At 45.7% G+C, this 24,307-nt stretch overlaps 1 protein-coding gene across 7 annotated transcripts in view; it reads left to right on the plus strand.

The window, feature by feature from the left end:
* LOC147885201 (uncharacterized) overlaps positions 1–24,307 on the plus strand; it is a 143,863-nt gene that overhangs the window by 107,587 nt on the left and 11,969 nt on the right. For 6 of the 7 annotated variants that reach the window (XR_015543592.1, XM_087398025.1, XM_087398026.1 and 3 more), the window contains exons 7-10: positions 13,035–13,110; positions 13,197–13,343; positions 22,286–22,573; positions 22,695–22,934. Coding sequence is in view for 6 of the 7 variants with exons in the window: in XM_087398025.1 (XP_087254151.1) it covers positions 13,035–13,110; positions 13,197–13,343; positions 22,286–22,573; positions 22,695–22,934 (751 nt within the window). In the remaining variant the exon portion in view is untranslated. The remainder of the gene's footprint in view (positions 1–13,034; positions 13,111–13,196; positions 13,344–22,285; positions 22,574–22,694; positions 22,935–24,307) is intronic. The other variant, XM_087398024.1, reaches the window with a different exon arrangement.

A 24,307-nucleotide genomic window follows, 5' to 3' on the forward strand; every position in this document is an offset into this window, starting at 1 on the left:
TGGCAGATCTTTTTACGAGATCTTTCGTTTACATTTACCTTGTCGAGGAAGGCTCTACCTCGACCTAAGTTTGAGGCTTTTCGGCAAGCTTTAAACTTAGTACCTTTTGTATCTTGATCTGTTGTACTGTGTACAGTCAGAGGTTGCTATATCCTACGGGACGAACATGTGCAACCATGACACCAGATATTTAGGTATCCTGAGCCATGTCCAGGATACTTCAGTCCATACCATGGAGGGGAGTTTGTAGGCAATCTCATGGGCTATCCATATATGCCACTTAGACCTTGGTATGATCCTTGTAGGCCTAGTTATAGTCAGTTAGGACTATTGGTACAGTTAGTTTATGTACCATTTAGGTAAGTTAGGACACTTAGTCGAGTTAGGACAATTAGCCCTAGGGTTTTGTTATGTTGGCTCACCCTTGAGTTTCCACACTTCAGTTTTGCAGCAATCTATTTCAACATCTCGTTTTTCTTCATTGTGCTTCCATTGCTTCGAACGCCCAACATGCATTTCTGGCCCCCCTTGCCGAAAGTGCCATAGAGGAGGACAATGCTAGCCAAGGTAGTCTGTTGCACCTAGAAGTATAATCCCCATACTCGTTGACTCGGTATAGATATGTGATAACCTGAAATGCAGCATTTAGCATTAATGGAGATGACCCAAACTCAGCCTGAATGATCTGGCGAGGAACGGCTTACCGTGAATCATCCGCGATAGCATGAGAACCTGTAGCTGCTCCACACGAGCCCACGTTGTATTCGACAAGTCTGGGTCCCAACAAGGGCTGCCATACATCCTTGCTGGGCAGACCAAGGAGTCAAAAAGCAATCCCTTGGTCCGTGGATCCTGAATAACCCAAATCCTTTAGGCACCAAAGGAGGCGGGCTCTCGGTTTCGTATCAAATGCTTTGCGAAAATCTACAAAGCAACAGTAAACCCTCTGCTTCCGTGGCCTCGCCTCCTCGATGATACACCTGAGCGTGAGAATGTGATCCATGGTTCCATGATCCCGCCCTAATCCAGCCTGTCCTACTGTTCTAAGTCCTCGACACTTTGCAAATCGACTGACCTCGGAATCAAGCACTGATGCATAAATCTTGGACATGACATGTCCAATCATAATGGTCCTGTAATTCTCCGGGCTTATGGGATCCCGTGTCTTGTGGATGGGTGAAATAGTGTTAATGGTTGAGGTGCATGGAAACCCCAAAGAAACAGCTTCATTAAAGAGCTTTGCTAAGATCGGGGCTAGGAGGTTAATCCCGTATGCAATGAACTTAGTGCATAGCCTCTCATGATCCTACGCTCGGCCATTATGAAGTTTCACTATGGCATCCTTCACTCCTCCCTTAGTCAAGACGGCGTAGGACGTGGGGCGTCGCATATGTGAGACGTCAGGGATTGGTTGATTTGGGATGTCATATAGTGTGCATGAATAGTTATGCTAGACATGAGTGTTTATGAGTGATGAGGGGGACTGTCCCTCTAGAAATCTCTACCAAAGAGTTGTTACTAAACAAAATGTTAAGTAGTTCTTTCTCGTGTTAGTGAACGAAATCTAGTTTCTTTCTACGTACCAGTCGACGATACTTGCGTAGTGTCTCTGGTTCACTCAGAAGATTATTTTTGGCTTCGAATCTGAGCTGACGGCGTATAGCCTTGCACTCATCATCGTACCAGCTATTACAAGGTACTGTCCTGGGTGGTGGTGGGCGGGTGGAGCGAGTCGTGTGAGGGAAATGGTGAAGGGCAGCCTCGTGTAGTGAGCGGGTGATAAGGGCAGTGCAGTCCTCTAATAGGGGTATGAAGTCAATATAAGCGAGAAGTATGTACAGACAGTCCTAGTAAATAGGTGAGTGATCACGGCGAAGTGTATGTCATGATAGGTGGATTAAGAAATCGGTGGGGTAGAAGATGCCGTGCGACGAGTGGAAATACTAAAGAATAAGTAGGTATGATCATCTCCAAGGGGAAGAGGTGCCACAGTAAAACAACATTAGAGCCTCCCCCATGTGGACAACATGTGAGACCACCTGAGGTGGGCCATCTAGCAAGACCACCTTAGATAATAAGGTCATGCATCCTACCGAGATCCAATAGGGCCTGCCCATAAGATGTGACTGGACCTTGTCTGTTAGCCGAAACCTGTAGCATACCTGCTCCCTCAAGATCAATGTCTGGCAGTAGAATGGAATCATCCCTGAAGTTGAGGAGTGTTACCTGACGGGCGCCTGTCCTCGCGTTGAAGTCCCCAACTAGGGGGGGGGGGGAGAGAGAGAGAGAGAGAGAGAGAGAGAGTATTATTGTCCACTAAAGGCCAAAATGGGCCCATGGGACATCAAGAACTCTGCATACAAGATAGCACAAAATCAACGTGCCACAAAGAAGAGGCATCGTCGAATATCATCTAAGTGCTACGCAATACAATGCAAGTGAAAGTACATAATGTCAAATCTGAGCCTAAATACAAAGTAAACTAGATGCAAGGAAACCGTCCTTGGGTGCAAAATGGGGGGATGAGTACAATATGCCAATGCAAAGATACAAGTCCAGGTGTCACGGAGTCTGAGAACCAAAATAATACTGGAAATCCTGTCCATCGACTCTGCAACCTGCTATGAGAGTACAAATCTGAGCAAAGGTGAGGTGAGCGGTTGGTGGGGCGAGATCTCCATGAGTAAGTCTCCTCCGAAAAGCTGCCATCATCCTGGATTGTCTGGAGATGAAGCGGCGAGTACGTCCCCTATGTAACAAGATCCTGCGGCGTCTACAAACCATCTCATATGTACATCCACAGGGTGGAGGCATGTGTCCTGTGTGAGCTCTGACCTCCTCGTGCTCCTCCTGGTCTCTGTCTTCTGGTATAGCGTGTGCCTGAGCTCTATCAGGTTGGGCTCTATCACGCTGCGGTCTGTGCTGATGGTCTCTGAGGTAGTCTCGTCGAAGCATAGTGGCCTCCCTGACATAAAGAGCTAGGCAATGCTGATCCTCGTAGTCCATCACTCGTGAGAGAGGTCCAAAGCTATCCGTGAAGAGACAGTGGAATCTACCTCTGAGCTCATAATATAGCGGGCATCTGCAAATGAAGTGCTCCTCTGAGTCCACCTCTCCCATGGTGCAACAAGGGCAGATCTTGGTCTCTCGGCCTGGTCGCCGTCCATCCTCCATGCGTCGCATCCTACCAGCCTCTATCTCGAGCTGATGCGAAGAGACTCTAAGCTGGCCAAGGGCAATCCTCAGTGAGTTGGATACCTGTATAGCCTGGTGGAATGACAAATCCATCCTCTGAGATCCGAAGGAAGTGGTCACGATATGTGGCCATCTTCGTCGGAAGCTGCGTGGGATAAATCCAAGTGCGATACGTATGAAGCTGCAGCAAGTCTGCTCTCGTGACCTGGCTAAGCTCGTGGCGAGTCAACTCGAGATGAGGGGCATCTATGCTGTATCGGAAGGGAGGCAGTCTATCCATGTCTAGTCCAAGAGATGTGAGCCACCTAGTGAGTCTGAAGTACCAGCAGTATCGGGCCCCAGATCGTGCCAACTCCATAGAAGATGCAAGTGCTAACCATGGCAACCGAGCTCTGCCTGCTGCTGAGTCTCCAAACTCCCTAACCCTGTGCAAATACATGACCGACTGAAACGCTGAATCCAATGCAAGGGGAGTAGCTCCAAACTCTGCTAGCATGATCTCGTGCGGAACTGTAGCCTTGGCCCTAATGAGCCGAGAGAACATGATGATCTGTAACCTCTCTACTCGTCTCCAATCTGCAGCGCCGAGGTGTCCTGCCCAGAAAGGAGCTGCATACATCGCAGCTGGTCTCACCAAGAGAGAGAGAGAGAGAGAGAGAGAGAGAGAGAGAGAGAGAGAGAGAGAGAGAGAGAGAGATGTAATAATGTCTACGGGAGGCCTTGAGGACCGATGAGACAAATGCAAAGCCACTAAGGGCTGAAGCAAAGGGCTCACTAAGGCCCTTGCTGAAAGCTAAAGTGCTAAGCTAGTGAACAAAGTAGTAGAAGTAGCAGAATATTAGGAGAGTGTCAGGTGGTCAGAGCTAACGCTCCTAGTACATGCCTAGGTTCCATATATCCAGGTAACCTAGTGGCTCTCTGATGAGATGTGAGAAGCTCTCGTATGTGTGTCTGTCGAGTTGTCTCTCGATGCGGTGGAGGGTGTGGTCTCCTTGATCTCTGTATTTGAAGGGCTACATCAAGGTCTTTGGTGGTCACCTTTGAGGAGGGCTGAGATGGACCGGACCTCGATCGTGCATGGCCCTATCCGTGTCGCATGTGGAGCACGTGTCTCTGATCTGGTAGCATCGTGGTGGAGACTCTGAGTGCTAGTCCATGATGCTCTCATCTCATCAAGCTCCTTTCCCTCAGCCTCGCCGGCAACTGACTCAGATGCATAGTTATCTGTAACAAGTGTCTGTGCTCTATCGATCTTTGTGAGCTGTGGCCTCAATCTTTGGTGCTCTCTGGTCTGTCGCATCAATATATCTCTCTGTCGTTGCCTCTCAATCAGATAGAGCCCAACACAGATGTGATCGAAAAAATGGATCAACTGTGTAAATGGACCAAAGCCATGCCCCTCCTGGAAGAGGCAGTGACGGATCTCATAAGAGATTGGGCAAACACATAGAAAGTGCTCCTCTGTCTCGATCTCCTCCATTTGGCATAGTGTGCAAGTCGTGTGCTCTTTGGATATGCCTGCAGCTCTCCTTGCCTCAATCCTCAGCTAACGTGATTAGACTTGCAACTGACCGATGGCAATCCTCAATGCATGTGAGACTCTCCTATCCTCGAGATATTGAGGTATGATGACAAGACCATGCTCCAAGACCCTCAGGAAGTGGTCATGGTAGAACTGGATCTTGGTGGGAAACTCCTCTCCCTCCCAAGTCCTAGATGTATGAGAGGTCCAACTGTATGATATGGTTGATCTCATCTCGTGGGATCATCTCGGGTGGTGCATCCAAACTGTACTGAAAGGGGGGAAGTCTGTCCATATGAATGCCGTGACTAACAAATTGTGTGGATACCTGTGTATACCATGCAATATCAACACCGCTCTCTACTAGTCGCCTGGAGGACTTCAACCTCGGTAATCCACTGGGGTAAGGCCCAGACTCTGTGGAGGAACGTCAGTGTCTGAAAGATGACATCAACTTGGAGAGGGGTCATGGCTAACTCTGCCTGTATAATCTGATGGGGGACTGAGAGCTTACTCCGAATCATCCTGGATCCCATAATCACTTGTAGCCCCTCAAATCTCCTCCACTCTACCGCAGAAATATCACTCCCCCAGAAAGGTGTTGCATACATGGCAGTTGGTCTCACTAGCATGTAAAAAAGCCAACCTTTCGTTAGAGGGTCCTGGAAGTGTGCCAAGAAGCATTGCCTGTCTAGTCGGCGGGCCAGAGCACCTCGTCCTCGTGTGGGTCGTGCCGTACTTGCAAAGCTCATCACGGTACATGAAGCTATGGTGACATGACATTGCTCGCGAGATGTTGAAGATCATAACCTTGGTTTTTCCAAGGTTAACTATCAGGTCTCTCTCTCTCTGCAGAACATCTCTAGAGCCTCTAGATGTTTCTGCACTCCCTCTGCTGATGATGATATGAGGACTATATCATATGTGTACAGCAATATCTGCACCATTAGGTTAGCCAGAAGCGAACCCTCTCCACCTAATGATTGACAAAAGAAGTGATCTCGTCGATATAGAGCCCGAAAAGAGTTGGTGAGAGGGGGCAGCCTTGTTTCATTCCGATAGTGCTCTCAACCCTCTCTGATAGGCCTTTTGGGGCACGTACCTTCCCTCTGTCAGACTCATATAGACTCATGACCCCCCAAATCATGATCTGGGAGCTGCAACTCCTGTAACCTCTTGATCAGGTGAGAATGTGGGACAATATCAAATGCCTTACAAAACTCTACGAAGCAAGTATAGACTTTTTGATGCCTTGACTTCGCTGCCTCAATAATAACCCTCAAGGTGAAAATGTGGTCCGGGGTCAAGATCTCCTTCGTAGTCCCTCATGATCTGGTGATCTCCGATTAAGAAAGGCAGCCCGTACATTTTGCGCAGTAAATAAATGACACGTAGTGGGTCTGGGTATAGAGGACATATGAGGAGGTGCTTGACCTGGGACATCATATAGAGAGCATGCGTATGCACGCTAGACTGCTGGATCTGTGATGGGGATGGGCGACTTCTTTGACAAGAGCCCCCATCCCGTAGTAGGATCTCCTTCGTGAAAGGATCTGGTCACCTCATCCATTTTGTGTATGAGGAAAGCCAACTTCTTATGCCATGTCACCCGCCATGAGATCTGCTGTGCCTCTGGTGAACTGCTGCTGTGCCTCTGGTGAACTCAAGTGTCCCAGTGCTCGCTCACCGGGCTCTCATCTCTCTGTACTCATCGTCGAACCAGGGGTTTTGGGGCATCTTCCCATGTGGGACACGTGAAGATCGTGTTGTGGGAAAGGATCTGGTGGCAACATCGTGTATCACTGAGATAAGGGTACTTGATGCATGTGTGAGGTCCATCCCCTCTCCAAGTAATAATGGAAGCTCAGAAGCTAGGTGGCTCACATACGCGCGCGTGCAGAGAGAGAGAGAGAGAGAGAGAGAGAGAGAGAGATTAATGTCCACGGGAGGCCTCGCGGGCCTATGGGACAAAGTATGGAATCAAGTAACTCATACAGACCACTGTGGGCCGGGGCAAAGGGCTCACTAAGGCCCTTGCTGAGTACTAAAATGCTATACTAGTACAAAATAGCAAAGTAAGAAAGTAGCAAAATGCAAAATGAGAGTGACATGAAGATATCAAGTGCTCAGAGCTAGAGTCCCAAGTGCGTGGACTTGCTCTACGTATCCAGGCTCCATGATGGCTCTCTGATGAGATGCAAAGAGCTCACGTATCTGCATCTGTCGGGATGTCTCCCAACATGATATGATATGATATGATTGTATATGGGAATGGTGATCACTATCAACAAATAGTGAACTTTTACATCCGGTGAGAGAAAATAATATAGACTTGCTATGTAGCTGGTACTTGTTGAGCTAGGTTGTGTGCCAGTCTAAGTACCTTGTGGTGGTGTTCCAAATCTTCTTTTAGATAACTTCCTAGCTTTGTAGCTGGCTGCTCTAATAGATTTTTCAGGTTGCCTCTATTGTCACCATATCTTTCTCTAATGTGTGCGTAGGTCCGACATCTTAGCAGTACATCCTGCTCATTTGGCACCTCTCTTGTGGGGCAGATTTTTCATATTCTTTCTTCTCTTGGACCTTGGGTCTTGCCCACCTTCCCTTCTCCACCTCTAGGTCATGTGAACTGGTTCTCATTGTGCATATTAGATGCCTTTCAAAATATTAGATGCCTTTTAAACATTGACATGTATCCACAAGTTATTTTTGCATCCCCTAGCTGTCCATTGGAAATTTCATGTTTGTAGAACTGTATTTTTGCTCCTGGGTCTTCCATAATTTTTGTAGCATCTTCTATGTCACTAACTTGCTGATCTTACATGCATCCCCTGGTATATCAGCATCTGTTGTACCCCATAATTCCATCCATTTCATTCCATCTTAGAGGCAAGTCCGCCAAGGGGCAAGTGTGGTTTATCTATATGGGAGTCAATCTTCGCTTGCATAGCCTACATCCAGGGCACATTATGACGTGCATCATTAAAACAATCAGGTCATCCATTTCTAGCAAATTACTAGCCCAAGCTGAATGAAAACAGCTGGCATCCTTAGTGTCTCTAGTTTCACAACGAGTGCGGATAGGAAGTGGTGTATAGGGCTTGCTCTCTTGGAGAGTGCGTAGCAGCCAGGGAGGGACTGTACTAGCTTCTTGCATTGCTGAACTTTCTGAGTGACAGGACCAGCCATGGGCTGAACTGAGGCATGAATAACTAGCGAATCCCACTGCAAATTCTTATTTTGTAACAGGCTATCACCTCCAATATCAAAAGAAAGGCGCAGCATCCCTTCAAATCATATTTAGCACGGAACGGTGTTCTGATATCCGGAATGTTCGGAATGCTGGCCAGAGGAGACATACGGAACACCAAGAATGTTCCTAGGCAGTGTGGCGTTCCCAGTTTAGGGTTGTAGGTGGCTCGGTAAAAGTCTATAACGGCGGTTGTTTTCATCGTTTTGCATAGCCGGTTTTTGCTCGAGCTGCTCCATTGCTCCCGCAACTACTCTAGTGCAGTTCCTACACTCCCCCTCTCCTCTCAGCCCCTTCTCTCCACTCCCTTCTATTCTCTCAGCCCCCTTCTCTCCACTCCCTTCTACTCTCTCCCCCTTCTCTCCACTCCCTTCTACTCTCAGCCCCCTTCTCTCCACTCTCTCCCCCTTCTCTCAAGTTTCAGCCACCCCTTCTAAACATGTACATTTAGTTTTGAGTTTTCTAAGAGTGTCTTTAAAAGTGTAAAGCTGAAATGGAAAGTTTAGAGCTGGTCAAAGTGGTTTTCTTTTCATAATTTGGTATATTTTCATATGAATTGATGACGTGTCATATGACATGGCGTTCCGGTTCCTGTTCCCCCGTTCCCCTTCCTAGAACGTTCTTGTTCTGACACCCAAGTTTCCAGAATGTTCCCGTTTCTTGGCAACTATGGGTTCAAATACATGTCATGAACCATGATTTTTGGGAAATCTGATTTCTAAGCAAAAACATCTCTACTAGTGAAACTTCTTGGTAGCGGGATTGTAGAGTCTGTAACCAATGGTATAGCCCACAGATATGCATTTCTCAGCTTGGTTATTAAGCTTTCCCCTAAATTCTTGGGGTACATGTGCATATGCTACGCATCCAAATGTAGAGGAGTAACTGACATGCGGTCTTCTTTCATACCAAGCTTTTTACAGTGTCATAACCTTAAGTGCTTTGGTGGGACACCTATTATTAACATGATTTGAGCACTTTATTGCTTCCATCCACAACTTGTGACGCAATCCTTTGGCCTTAATAATGCACCTGGCCATTTTCATTAGTGACCTTCTCTTCTGCTTAGCTGCTCCATTATGCTGAGGAGCATAGGGGGCTGTGCATTGATGTATGATACCTTTCTTACCCAAGAAGTTTGGTAATTCCTTGGACATGTACCCCCCCCCCCCCCCCCCCCCCCCTCCCCTCTCCGAGCGTAGGGTCTGTATTCTGCATTCTTCACAGTAGCAATGAAATGCTTAAAGACAACAGCTCAAAACTGCTCCAAAACAGGCCCAAAAAAGAGATTATAGCAGTTGAGTGCCCATGAAATAGTGCTGCAGCTCCAAAAACAGCAATCACACATAAAATAGCTTCAAAACAGTCTCCAGTAGGGTCGACCAGCAAGAAAACAGCAAGACAGCTCCAAAAATTACCTCGGGAATGGAGCCAAAGGCCTCCAAATGATTCGACCTGACCAATTGCGGCTGCTTAGTAACTTTTTCAACAAAAAAGTGGTCCCTAGGTGCAGAGCAGCTCTAGAAGCCTTCAGAAAGAGGCAACCTGCTGCATGTGTGTAAAACCAGGCCTGAAACATGTCAACCAGCCTCAAAAAAGCTCTGAAAGCTGATGGTTTTTGCAGCAAGGTGATTGCATATGCTGGAAACAGATAGATGTTCAATTGCCTTGTCCTGAACAGCTCCTCGACACAGCTTGCCACCAAAAACGAGATGGAGGCTGGGTTTTTTTGCAATAAAGCTCAAGTTTTTTCACGGCAGAATGGCCTCTAAAGGGTTGGGGAGGTGCTAGGAGTGAAGGGAAACCTGCTGTGATACCATATGTTGGAAATGGAGCGAGGGTTGAGGAGAATAGAAGTGGGAGCAAGCTGTCTTGAGAACTCAAGAACAACAATGTTATATTAACACTAGGGCAGTCATAGAGACAAAACCTTAGAATGGACCCTAAGTAGTGTCAACACACAGTAACTAACTCAATCTCAAACTCCAACTCAACCATTAACTGTGGTTAGGGGGGAAAGAGTGCCCCTATCCCACATTGCAGTGGCCACTACCTTAGAAATCATATTTTTAACAAAAGGAGGAAATGCAATTATTGGCACAGCCATGGGCCCTGCATTGTAGATGTGAAGAGAGAATTGTAGTGGAGAAGAAGCAAGGCTCTTCATTGGCAATATAATTCTAGTCCTTCCCCTCTACTTCCACGCGGCTTAAGATCAAGGATTACGAAGTTTAGTTCATAATAAGGAAATGCAATCATTGCCATAGCTATGGGCACTACATTGCAGATGCAAAGAAAGAATTGCAGTGTAAAAGAAGCAAGGCTCTTCACGTGGCACTGCCATTCTATTTATTCCCCTCGTAGCTTGTTTGTCAGTTCTCGACGTGGTATCAAATTCATGTTGATTGACTTTGAAAGCATAGATAGGCTGATCGGAGGTGTCGCTTTGTCATCGAATTGGGACATCTGTGAGAGTGGAATGCAGCACGAAAGAATGCAAGTGTGAGAGAGAGAATTCGCAAAGATAGAGGCAATGGAAATTGTTTATAAAGCAAGGGAATACACCAATAGTAGCAGAGGAGTAGAATGCTTCACAAGAGATGCTGAACAAAGGGGAGGGCAAGGCTATGAATAACATGCCACATGGGCCCCGACCCAGGGGCAGCCAAGTGGCCGACCCTTGATTAGTCAACCGACCAGGTTGGTTTGTTGACTCGAGCTCCTAGTCAGCTTTAGCTGACTAGGATCATGGCCCTATATACTCTGGCCACCCAGCCCTAGAGGTTGGGCCAAACGGCCTCCCCAATAGCCCAAGTGATTAGGGCTAGAAGTAGCCCACACCCTCCCACTAGCCCTCCTTGGCTGCGACTTGTGGGGAGACCTGGAAGTAACGCTAGAACATTGAGCTAGTGATGGCCATAATTGCCTTGGAACCTCCCAATTGAGAAGAGGAATCCGACTCTGAGTCCACCTGGTCCTTAGATTTCTTCCTGGACCTACAATCTTTGGTCAGATGCCCTCGTTTATTGCATTTGTAACACTTGCTCCGTTCTTCTTGTGCATTGTTGCAAGGGCTTTACCTCCACCTGAAGTAGCACCTAGAATGCACCATAAGTAATCATTAGCTTCTCCTGAGAGATAAGAACAGACTCCTTCTCTAGGAGAAGGCAACTCAGATCATCAGAGTCTAATTGATGTGTTGTGACTTCTCAATGCTCAGGCAACTATGTCATAATCTGGAGGGAGCTTTGTAAGGACGAACGATGCCAATTGATTTGAAGTCAAAGTAGCACCCATGGCCAATAACTGATCGTGGAGAATCCTTGATCGCATCAGAAACGGTTGCATAGAACTCCCTTTAGGGAAACTCAGACTGTACAACTGTCCCTACAAGGTGATAGCCCACTTTGCTGAGCTCCGGGCATAGAGATCCTCAAGAGTAGACCAAACCTCGGAAGCACTCTCTAGTGTCTAAATCACTAGGGAAACCTCCTTGGTGATGGTCATGGCCAATGATGAATGCGCCTTTGAATCGCTCCTCTTTGAACTCATCTTCTTGGTCAACATCATAGTTGATTGAGCTCTTCGGACCCTTAGGCCTCCGTTCATAACCTTGGACAAGCTGCCGCTTTTTTCTATGGACAAACCAAATTTTCGTTGAGCCTTCAGTGAGCCTAATTGATGCCATTAAGCTTGTCCTCCTTGCTTGTACATTACATAGGGACCCATCGAGCTATTCCAGACCTCATACTCCTAGTGTTGATCATGGCAACAAAACAACAGCTAACTTGGATCTATGCGATTTTGGTCAAGACACAGGCGACGGTTTCATCCATGCACGATGCAAGTAAGGCTGGGTGGGATATGGCAAGTAAGGGTGGGTGGGATATGATCTTAAAAAAAGGCCGGTGCCGCCCTCTTTTCTTGACGACGCCATGACCCTCTACCGTGGAACTGTTGGCTGTCCTTGGAATGGGCAGACTGCCTGGAAACAGGCCTAGAAATCATGGGCAAACAGCACGAAAATAGCTGCCAAGGACTGCTGCCTGGAACCAGAACCAACAGCCCCTATGTGCCACCTCTATGGGTTGCAGCAGATCACCTAACAAGCAGGCCGGCAATCACAAAACAGTGCCTCAAATACCTCGAGATGTATGCTGAAAAGCCCTCAAGCAGTGTGCTGAAACTCTGCCATCCCTTGGTCCCTAGCCGACCTAGAAATCTGATACCATGTGAGAGTGGAGCGCAGTGCGAAAGCATGCAAGTGAGAGAGAGAGAGAATCTGCCGAGAGAGAGGCAATGGAAAATGCATATAAAGCAGGGGAATACACCCGCAGAGGAGTAATAGAATGCTCCACAAGAGATGCTGAACAAAGGGGAGGGGCCAGGGCAAGGCTATAAATAGCCTGCCACATGGACCCCGACCCAGGAGCAGCCAAGTGGCCGATCCCAGGGTGAGTCCACCGACTAAGCTGGTCGGGTGACCCGACCTTCAGTCTGCTAAGCCCGACCAGGGTCAAGGGCCCTATAGAGCCTGGTCACCCAGTCCTAGAGGCTGGACCAAACGACCCCCCCCAATAGCCTGGAGAAGGCCTCCAAGTACAGCCTATCCTCACGTGAATAAGGGCGGGTACACCCACATAAAAGCCCTCATTCACTATGAGATGCATACAACTCCAGCAGACATCATGATGCATCCTTGACATGCAAAGAAGACTTGTTTATTGCAAGGCGGTACTTTGAAGGGGATAGCCGAAAATTGGTTATATTTTCCTGCTCTTCTTCGACCCTATATCTATTCCACCAGCATGTTTGGAAGGCAGTTGATCCTCCTTGAAAGGATACACGGGTGGTGATAAATATATTCCTTTCCATAAGCAATTGGTCTTGATAGTTTACTTGTTTTGGACTCGTGGACATCAATAGGGAAGCACTTGGCCTTCCTGAGCTCTTCAACAAAGGTGTTAGAGAAGATTGTGAAAGGAGGGAGGCAGTTGGGGCTGCTATATTCTTTTGACTTGGTGCTGATGTTTCTAAACCAAGAGTCATGTCTGATGTTATGTGCAGACCAAATTGCTGCTTTTATTCTGAGGCTAATGTGATGCATGTGAGGGCAACACAAGACATTTCCCAGGATACAGAGGTAGATTTAAATTGTCCAATTATTTTATGAGAAGTTTGGTTGAAGTAGAAATCACTTGCTATGGTTTATCTTGTATACTGACTCAGATTCGAACTCAGCTCTGTTTATCATATATAAATTTGTACGAGTCTCGAAGTACTAGGAGGCATCAACTTGCCATGACGAAGCATTTTGATTGTGGCTGTCCACGCTGCATGGAGCCTCTCTCTTCATCTGTTGATCGCTATCTTGAGGTCTACTCTACTTGAAGGACTCTTACTGCTTGTAAAGTTTGCTATTTGAAATGGCAAAAGGGAGAGAGGGAGGTGCTCCAAAGTACTATAATCAAATACTGTGATTATAAAGCAGTATATGCTTTTTTCAAGAATGTTTGGGAACTGTGGTATGAAATCCTTTTGTAAAAGTGCAACCACTGGGGGGTGTGTGTGTGTGTGTGAGAGAGAGAGAGAGAGAGAGAGAGAGAGAGAGAGAGAGAGAGATTATTAAAGTTTTCAAAGACCGATGGGTCTATGAGACTGAGAAACCTGATACAAACAAGCTGAAAGGGTGGAGCTACTAAACGAGCATTAACACCCATACTACATGCTATATGCTACAGAGCCAGAAGAACATCCATACAGGGTCATAACATAATGTCAATATGGTCCTCCCCATCACCACTATCATCATATGTCATCAAAGTACAAAGCAAAATCCAGCCCAATATCATGGAGGACCCAGCATCCGGTGGCACAGTGGTAGAATAAAGTCAGAGATAGAGTGCTGCCGACTTATGTGGGCGCTACTCGGTGTGGTCTCTTGGTAGAGGCTCTACGTTGGACTAGGGCTATGGTGACCCGTGTCGGCCGCACCCCAACCCTAAACCTGGAAGGGATGTCTCGAAGTGTAATCTGCGTGTCCGTCCTCTGTCGGCTTTGGGTCCTGTCCGTGTTAGAGGCCCGAGGGATGATAATCTGTGCGGTTTGGCTGGAAAAACTTTGTGATCATGCTCTGTGAAGAGTCTGCCAGTGCACCGCCGTCCTTGTCTGTGTGATCTGACTAAGTGCTCTTGATGTCATGGATGAAGGCGGCCAAACATCTTTGGTCTGGAAAGGCGAGGAAGCGGGAGAGTAGCCCGAAGGTATCTCTGAAGAGAAGTAAAAGTGGCCTCGGATCTCGTAGTATATTGGACACCTGAAGCTTCTCTGACTCAATCTCCTGTAGCTCACACTGAGTGCATATGCGCCTCTCCGTGGGTACTCCCTCAGCTCGTCCACTCTCAATGAGAAGTCGATGTGAAGAAACCGAGAATTGCCCAATAGAGATCCTAAGTCAATGGGGGAGGTGAATCCGAGTATATCTAGGAGGATCAATAAAACCCTCATCAAAAGTACGTAGGCAGTGATCTTTGTAGAAGCTAAGCTTCACCGGAAGTTCGCTCTATTCCATCCATGTCAGGAATGTGTGTAGTTGCAGGAGGTCATCGGGTATGACCTAGTTTACCTCAAGATAACTGTAGACCATTCTATGGGCTATCCATAGGTGCCGCTCATTCCTTGGTATGTGTCTTGTAGGCCTAGTTATAGGTAGTTAGGACACTTGGTACAGTTAGTACATGTAGGAGTTAGGACACTTAGTCCATCTAGGACACCATGTCCTAAGGTTTTGTTATATTGGGTGTACTTTGTACTAGTTGATGGATTGCAGCAATACACTTCAGCAGCTCGTTTTTGATTCCCTTGCCTCTTTTCATGAGCTTTCATGCTTGCCCTAGCCTATAGTGGTATCAGAGCAGGTTAGGGATCCTTCCCCTCAGCCATGGGCAGCTTGCCCAAGCTGTTTGGCAGCCATTCTCACCTCTCTACTTGTTGGTTGGCTCTCATTGAAGGCATTTGCTGCAAGCTGAAGTGATTCGAGGCTGTTTCAAGCAGCTCCATCGCTGGAAATCACCTTTTGGGGCTCCTCCAGCAAAGGCGACTCTAGTGTGTGCATCTGCTGCTGTTTTTAGGCATTCCTTAAACATTCGGGGCATTTCCAGCCTACTGAAGCACAGCCACCTCCACACGTGAGCCGTACAACGGGCACATTTATTGCTGCTGCAACCTGTACGGAGGCATTCGGAGCCATTTCGGAGCTGTTTAGACACCCTCGAGCTGTTTTTCAGCAGGCATCTCCACACGTGTGAGCCGTACTGCTGTATGGACTGCCATACAACTTGTATGGACAGATTTGGACCTGTACAGACTGGTTCGTGATCTGTACGGAGACCTGTACGGACTGTACTGTGTATTTCTGATCGGTTCGGAGCTGTTTGGAGCTGCCTCATGAAGCATGCCAACGTTTGGAGCCTTGTTTCAGTACTTTTACTCATTTGGTCACTCGTATTTGACATTGGAGGTTTGCTGCTGCCCTTTGGAGACCTCTCCTTGAGCCCATTGGCTCTCATTTACTGTCCCCTTGCCTCGGGCTGCGAGATTCTCTCCTCTGTTTGCTACTGCACTCATTTCGAGTTGTTCTCCCCCTTGTGGGAGCACCTTCTTTTGCTGTAATTCCATTTTCCAGCCTTTTCTTGGCACCCTTCATTGCCATGTGCTGTCCATTTGAAACCGGCCTTCAATGAACAAAAGGGCGGTGATCTTCTTCTACTCAATCATAAACCTCATAAATAGCCAAAATGCAAACTTCAGTCACTTCAATTGCTTAGCAAAACTTAGAAACAAACTTCAACAACAACAAAGGGGAGGCTAGAATGCCCCTACTCAGTGAAAACAATACACAAATGCACCCACTGGCCCCAGATGCCTTGGTGCCCCTTACGGTATTTATTTAATGCTTCTGAATGGAAAATGCTTTACACCAAGGGCTCGCCCCTGCACTGTTCTTCTCTGCACAAAATCCTCTATCTGTCTTCAAGGCATCTAATCCAAGTGCACCACTAGAATACCAACTGACAAGGCATACTCAGGCATCCACTTCTGATTTGACCCAACTGAGAGGCATTCAAGCATCCAAACCACTGGCAAATGAGCTCAAGGCAACCTCAAGGCTATCACATTCATCCACATTGTCCTTAGCCGTTCCACAGGAACACCCTTGGCTTTGGGTGCTTGCTAGAACCTGTGGGAGTCCTGAAAGGATTGCAAACAATACACATGCACTGCAAAAGGCTCCGAAGCAAGAAAGAACAAGGAAAAATAGAACCTGGAACCAATTCCTGCTGTCTGTGGTAGAGGGGCGAGCTCCTTCCTCACACCTATCCTCTGTCTAGGCTCCTCGTAGGGTGTAGGTGGCTTCTAGCAATCAGGATAAGAGACAAATGAAGGTAGAGAGTGGAGGGTGAGCAAGGAAGAGTTGAAGAGGATCTCAAGCTTGTAGATCTACCCCAGAGCCTCAGCATCGGGATCTGACCTTCAATTCCTCGCTTCAACCAGCCCGTGCGGTACCTCAAGAGGGCTGGACCCTATTCCGTACAGTCCGTACGGCTGTACGGACTGCAATAAATGCATGCCTTCTTGCCTCGAAATCTGCGCCAGCCACCGTACAACACCTCAGGGTGTGTGCTTGCAGTAAACTGCCTCCAAAAACATGCCAAGGAAGGGGAGCAGCCAGAGCAGTAGGACAACAGTAGGAGGAGCTAGAAAATGCAGCAGGGAGCTTCTGCTAGACCTCCTAGCCTCCAGGAGGGTGTGTAGGAGGGTGAGGGGAGAGAGATGGTAGGTGAGGGAAGAGCATGCACCTACATGCATGACACTTGGCCCTTCATTAAAGCTCTAACCACCATACCAAGGACAATGTTGGTTGTCTTGGGCCCAACTTTTAGACCCCTCTTTAAAGCCTTTGCCTTGCCCCTAGGACCTAGTGGTACACCTAGACTTTGCCCCTAGGAACTTCTAGGAAGTGTGCACTTCCTCTAGCCAAGTCTCTCACAGCCAAACCATTACTACACTTAACCATGGTTAACCCTGGGTTAAGCGTGGATTGAGTTACAAAGATACTTTACATCACCTTTCACGTCCCCGTGACACCATTTCACCTTCTCCAAGGGTGACTACTTGTGCTCGCATTTGGAGCATTTTTCTTGTTGCATTTTTTGTCTACATCGCATGGTAAGCTTCTACTACTTTGTTTCCTTTCATTTCCAGCAAAACAGTCCTTTCTTTGCTTCATTGGCATTGTGCAAAGGCCCCGTGTTGCCTTGAAAGTCCTCGTGTTGCCTTTTGGAAATCTTTTTGCCGCAAGTACAACTTGTGACAGCCACGGATTTGCAGTGAAAAGCTTTGAAGCTTGAGCAGTAAAACATGCTTAGTATAACCATGGGCTTGACAATTGGGATTTGTAGAGCTCTTTCAATCTAGTTATGTCCTCTATATATTCTCCGGTATGATCTATCCTTAATAGTTGCCTAATAATTTAAGGATGATCGACTAATATTTACCTTTGTAAGACTAGAATATGATCAACTAAGATCGACTTAGTTTCCCTCCTAAGAAATGTCTTGTCAAGAAGTGTCCAATCAACTTTGAGCTTTGGCCATCAACTATGAACTAGTCATTATTTAATTTTTGACTAGTAGCTATTTAAATATATCAATTTAAAGTTTTGCCAGTTTCATCTATTGTCCCTCTAGAGCTCTATCTTGTCTAGGATAACCCTATGGCAATTACCTTTGAGAGATTTCTCCCCTTCCCCATGGAAACCACTAGAGGATATAGCAAGCTAATTGGTATAGAGTACTCCACTCAAAATTTATAGACTTGATCAATACCTAACCACATGGTACTCCGACACTTTTTGTATATTTCAATCAACTATGGGTTTGTAGATACCAAGATGATTTGCACAGCTGCTAGCATTCAATGTACTAGGTCTTCAATTTCCAAATCCATCTTGATCTACCATACAAAGCCAACATTTTTGAGACATCAATCCTTACTAATTGAACATCATCTTATAATTCTCAAGAAGTCATATTCTCTTTATCATTGGAGCTCCCAACATGGGCGTCTTGCAATAAATAACCGAGTATACTTTCATGTGACCAAATTGCCTTGATCTTGCATGGCTTAATGGCACGAGACAAGGCTCAGAGTCTTGCTCTCCTCCTACAACATTTCGAGCAAATGTAAGTGGGTGATTGGGGTTTCTTGGAGGGAACGATGTGGAGATTCGGCTTCTGGGACCATTTTGTGCGAGAACGCACTTAAACAAGGGTTACCAACATGTCTCAGCTCATTGAGAATGCTACTACAGTTGATCCATTGCTGTTGGGAAAAACCAGTGGGGTATAAAAGCAGTAAGTCTGAGAATTTCAAGAAAGCAAGAAAGCTAGGGAATGCTCCGAAGCCTCCTTTTAACAAAGGAAAGAAGCGTGATAGGCCAGGCTCAAATTGGTTGCCACGTGAGGAAAGGAAAGCCTTGATGGAGGCTAATAAATGTTTTCACTTCTAAGAAGAGGGCCATGTCACAGGGGATTGCCCAAAACGCAAGCTTAAAGAGAAAGTGGATGATAGGGAAGAGCAAAAAGGCAAGAAGCCTAAACCATCTGTAGGGTTAATGCTTGATGTTATCAGTGAGCAGCCTAATGTGATGCTATGGAGTTTTGCAGGGCATGGGGCAAAGTGAGGGATCAGATGATATTAATCTTCTTTGACCCAGGGGCTTGTGCAAAATTCAAATTTTCTCCCTCCGGAGTTGGGAGGCAAACTTGGAATCTGTGCAGAGGAGATGGTGCCTATGAGTGAGGCAGGCTTGGCTTGTCCTGGGTTTAGCACGCCGGTTACCCTATCATTGGAAAGCCATGCTTGCACATACAGAGCTTTGTGGACAGCGAGGAATTTTATATAATGCCTCTTGAGGACTGTGATGTTTTGTTGGGTATGCCTTGGTGTCACAGAGTTCATGCTTTGGTGGATACTCACAAGTGGAAAATCTCCCTGGAGCATAGAGGGAGAAAACATGTGTTGGATGCCATTTACCGAAACCTAACAATCGAAAGGAAATAACAACTCAGCGAATCCAAAAATGGCCTACACTAAGCATATGCTAAACACTCGCACAATTCCCCGCAAAGGCGATAAATTCACGAGTCCAATAGTATTCCACAAATGGTGGAGTTAAAAAACACCTTGAAGCTTGAAGTAGGTGCACCTAAGCTGCAGAATCGACAGCCTTTGCAGAGGATCCCGACTTCTTGGGAAGCAAAACCGTATGAATGCTGGGCAAGACGCCTCCGTTGGCAATGGTGACCTGCCCAAGCAGCTTGCTAAGCTCGTCATCATTGCAGACAGTGAGCTGGATGTGGTGAGGGACGATGCGGTTCTTGTTATCATGCACGGCGTTGCCGGCGAGCTCGAGGACCTCAGCTTCAGCTATATGCAGAGTAATGAAACATCATATTTCTGCATATTTAGTTTTTGCAAAGGATACCATATGTGATGATCTGAAATTTGTAATCTCTAAGGTAGATAAAGAGCGGACAGATTTTCTTAATTAGTCTGGAGAGTGTTTTTCTGACTCACTTGGTGACATTGTATGTTTCACCCAAGGTACTACTTGTTGACAGTATATCTGCCTTGGGACTTCTATGATTAGTGTACCAGTCACTATGAGATGGTTTTTGCAGTTTATATGGATTGCTATCCTAGGTTCTGAAATCATATATGCAGTCTCAAATGGTTTTGCAGTTTATATGGATTGGTATCCTAGGTTTTGAAATCATATATGCGGTCTCAAATGGTAATACATGCTTTCATGATGGTATATTCACATGTTTTTCACTTACTACATATCCTTGTAACATCCAGATGCAATCGAGGTCGCTTGCCATGTTTCAAGAGAGGGGTGTGTCACGAGGGCATGAGTTTTGCACTTACATGTGGGCAGGACCCTGGAGAGCTAAGGGGCAGGGCCTCGGGATGTGGGTGTGTAAGATTTTCCCCTAGGGATTAATGCCTTGGGAGTGAATTGGTGATTAGGAGAGTTGGTCGTTGGTTTGACCCCATAGGGCCTAGGGGCAAATTAAAGGCCTTTGGGGCAAACCAAAACGTGGTCTCCACGTGGCATGCCAATGCAAACCAAAAAGGAAAGGAAACTTTGGGAAGAACGTGGACGGGCCGACGGGCGTGAAGGATGGCGTGAGTGCTTTGGAAAAGGAAAACGATGCATGGGGTGAAGAAAACGGCGCAAGGAGCTCTGCCACTGGTAGTACGGAACCACTATGCATACCTAATCTCAGCAACACTCGAAGTTGTCACCAAGAAAAACTCTCTTGTTTCCGTAACCATGTTGACCACTGGTGTTGACTCCTCTGAACTCCTTCCTTCTTTTCTAGTTAGCCTTTTTCTTGGTGCAGTCCTTCGCAAAATATCTTGACTGGTCATAGTGGAAGCATTTCTTCTTTTCTTGCTTCCATTAGGTGGCTTGCCCTTCCTTGTGCCATTGCTCTTGCCTCGTGCAACAAAGGCTTTATCATTGGATCGGCTGTTCTTCCTCTCCCCAGCTTCTTCCTGCAGAAGCAGCAGCACGAGCTCCTCGAAAGTAAGTAGCACCAACCGTTGTCCTACACTCATGTTTGTTATAAAACCTTTATAGGGAGTTTTTACTGCTTTTCTCCATGAAGGGAGCACTTTTCTCCAAGTGGAGCGCCTTTTATGGGCTTTTAACTTTAGTGGGCTCTCCATAAAGTGGGGTGCCACTTATTCTTGTGCTTTGACTCTTGTGGCACTTGCCCTTTGAATTTTGGGCCTTTTTGCACTCTTTTTGGTCCCAACACATTCAATAAACATTTTCCAACACTTTAACCCATCAAAGGTTAGTCAAATGCATGCATTCTAGTTTTGGGACTAATCCTAGTCTCTTGTGGACGTCTCCACAGTTCTCTTTTACCAATGCAAAGCAAAGTAAATAAAACTTATTCTAGTTGACTGAAGTCAACTTTTTGTGACCAAAGTCAATCTAATAATGATTCCTCTTTATTTCTTGGGAGAAGCACCAATTGGTGACACTGTCCCTCCTCGCCACCAAAGACTTGTGTTCTCTTTGGAGGATGGTGTCTGGGAGATGGTGGCCAGTACATATGGCATGATTTCATCTACACCTTGTGGGCCACATTGGAGTAGGGCATGGAGGGATCTAGCACTAAAAGGTGGGAGCAGTTCTACAAGGCATGGCTTGCATGTATTTTTAATATTCTCACAGATCGAGGAGTCCGCTGTTGTATAGCCCCCCACCTTGGTTGTTGGCACCTATTCCAAGACATTCTAGGCAGTGGGGTGTTGAGAAGCATGTAGCATAGCAACCATCTTTTGATTGGTCAAGCATCCCATGGATTGTTGATATCTGTCATTTTCTAAGTTTTGTAATAGAAGTTCCTTTTCTTTGGAAAGAAAAAAACATCTTTGCAACTCTACCTCTTAGACATATTTATACCACCCAAGTCATCTGTGTTATCTACATATTCATAGTACAAGTATAATTTATGTAGGTCAAACATGTCGTATTGCTTTTGTCTGTTTTATAGAGCATGTCAGGGAATTAAAAGTATTCTCTGATTGGAGATTTGAAACCCTTACATGCAGGAATGGCAAAATCTGGTTTCCTTTCACTGTTGCCCTATCGAGCATACAAAAGGAAGTTTGCTAACCTGAGATTTTTTCAAGGCACCTAGGCCCTGTTCTTATTTGTGGATGAGGACTACATGCATTCTTTCCTAGAGGTTTAAATTTGGAAGGGAGGTTGGGTCATCACAAGGGTAAAAAGGCGAGTCATACAAATCCTATAGTTTGGAGAACTCAACCAAAGACTAACAACATACCTTCTTATCGTCATAATCTAAATCAATCAACCAAAGACTAACAACATACCTTCTTTTTGTCATAATCCAAATCAATTATGGAAGCCAACATTGATTCATGTTACTTCTCCGCATTTTCCTCTACAGTTGAGAGCAAAATAGTATTCAATGAATCACATGTGTAATCGTCCTAGATGTGTGGATGTCCTTGCAAACCTTGCCCTCTATGAAGAGAGTCAGTCTGCCATGTGGACGAGTGGCTGTCTGAGTACCACTGTCTCATTCAACTTCTTGAAGCTTATTGCAAGTTCCTAGTGTAACGTTGATGCCAACCACTGCAAATGTAATGTGTATATTTCTGAAATTACAAGCATTCAATGATCTGGAGCAGATGTTTTTTGGCAGGGGGTGGTGTGCAATGTCAAGGGTTGTGGTGGAGTGTTAGTGAAAAAATCACAGGAAACAATCAATGTCTCTCCTGATCAAGGTTTTGCAAAATGGGAATGCGACCTATGTTCTAGTATTCTAGCAAGTAACACTTTGAAAAGCAGGCCTCTTATTGAAAGGCCTTGGGATCTAGTGGAAAATGTGCATGAGAGACTGTGTGCAGCTGTAACCATGTACAAAGGGCGACACTTTAAGGATGCCCGTATAATGTTTGAGGATTTTATTTCTGAATTCACGGGAAAGCTGGTGCGTGCATCCTTCAATTCTAAGTAATCCCATTTTAATTAGATAGGATTCTTTTTTTGGCATGTCATTTTTCAAGTTGGAAATCGTGATCTGCTATCTGAGAAAGCCATGTTCCTTGCAGCATCCATTGCATGTCCTCCTATTCGATGCGTTGACACCATTAATGAATTGTTGCCGAGTACTTGGCGATGCAGAAGGTGGCATAAGGGCATGCCGCAACATTATCACTTGCTTGGAAAAGGTGTTAAATGGTCCATCTCTTGAGCTGGCTAACTTCTATTTCTGTCTGGGAGAGATGTGCTCTGAGCGGGCAGATGAAGTGGATATTTCTACAGTTCTTGCAAAACGCTACAAAAAGCAGGTGAGAATTTCCTCCTCTGAACTTGAAAAAGAAACTGCCTGAGCTGGTCTTTGCATGTAAATGGTGTCTGCGATGAGTTTTGAAATGTATCAATTGTCTTCAAAGTTTTGCAAATGCTTATCATCAGAGAAAGTCAAACAGTGCCCTGAATATTGCTCTGGTGTTCTAATGATATCAATAAACAGTTGAACTAGCATCATGTTGAATGGTGCGCCTCTCCTAATCAGTCTAAGATAATTCTCTCCTCTGGTAACATCGTTGTGCCTTTACCATGTTGACCATACAGCCATGCCAAGATTCTGTACAGCTGTGTTGAACATGGAAGCATCGTAAATTATGAATCTGATCGCTTACAGCTGAGTAGATGGATGTCTGCATGAGTCTTAACGAAATGCTTTTAGTCAGATTGATTTTGGACCTTGGTAGTCACCATGATTCATGGAGGATGTTTCCAAATATTGTTAAATTTGTAAGATAAAATATTATAGAGCGTAGTCATGACTGACATCCTTTAGCGACCTTAGTCTAAAAATTTCTCATGCACTCACCTCTGAAAAAGTATTAAAAACCAACACGGGAGAACCACACATCACAGCCAATATCTCCATGGCAGCCTTAAAAGAGATCTGTATATTTAGAAAGTAAAACGTTAGTCTTTTTTCCAACTGTTTTTTATTGTGAAGGCAGGACAGAGTTAGGGCAATTATGAGACTATCTGCGGAAACGCAAGCTCTGCCACTAAAGGCAGAGCGCATTAGTATTGCTGGCATGCTTCTCTGTTGTGAGCTACCAAAATCTAAATAGGAAACTGTTCAAATAGATTTTGTTAGGATGTTCTCCATATCTTTGGAGGACTCCATGCTATTTAGGCTACTAAATACACATACAAGCCTTTTATTGCGTCGAGACTGGAACATGAAGGCCGAGGAACGATTCAAATAATTAATGGCCAATTTTAGTGCTAGTTGTCAATGTCAATCTCGAATGAATCTGTGCGCATAATTTTTAAGAAGGTATTCACTCTATTGATGATTCACCTTAATATACAAAAAGGGATAATCTGGTGATGTAGACATCAAGAACAGATAGTTTAAAGATTCAGCCAGGTATGTCTCCATGAGAGATAACCCTTTCATACGAAAAGGCATTTAACTACAGCACAAAGCATGATTGTGAAAAAAGACTTAAAATCAGCCTGATGTAGTAGTAAGGAATCTCTTCTAACCATTGTAGCTTATGTTTTTTAAAAAAATATGGCAGCAAAAGCAACACTGTTCTGTGGACTGTAGAAATTTTAAAGTTCTATGAATTGGGAAAATGGGTGTTTGAAAGTTTGCACGGACAAGAAGAGTAAATGGAAAGTCGAGAGAGTA

This window comes from Dipteris shenzhenensis, chromosome 26 (genome assembly GCF_047967505.1).
Source record: "Dipteris shenzhenensis isolate YYH24624 ecotype China chromosome 26, Dip_SZ_1.0, whole genome shotgun sequence".
NCBI classification, from domain to species: Eukaryota; Viridiplantae; Streptophyta; class Polypodiopsida; order Gleicheniales; family Dipteridaceae; genus Dipteris; species Dipteris shenzhenensis.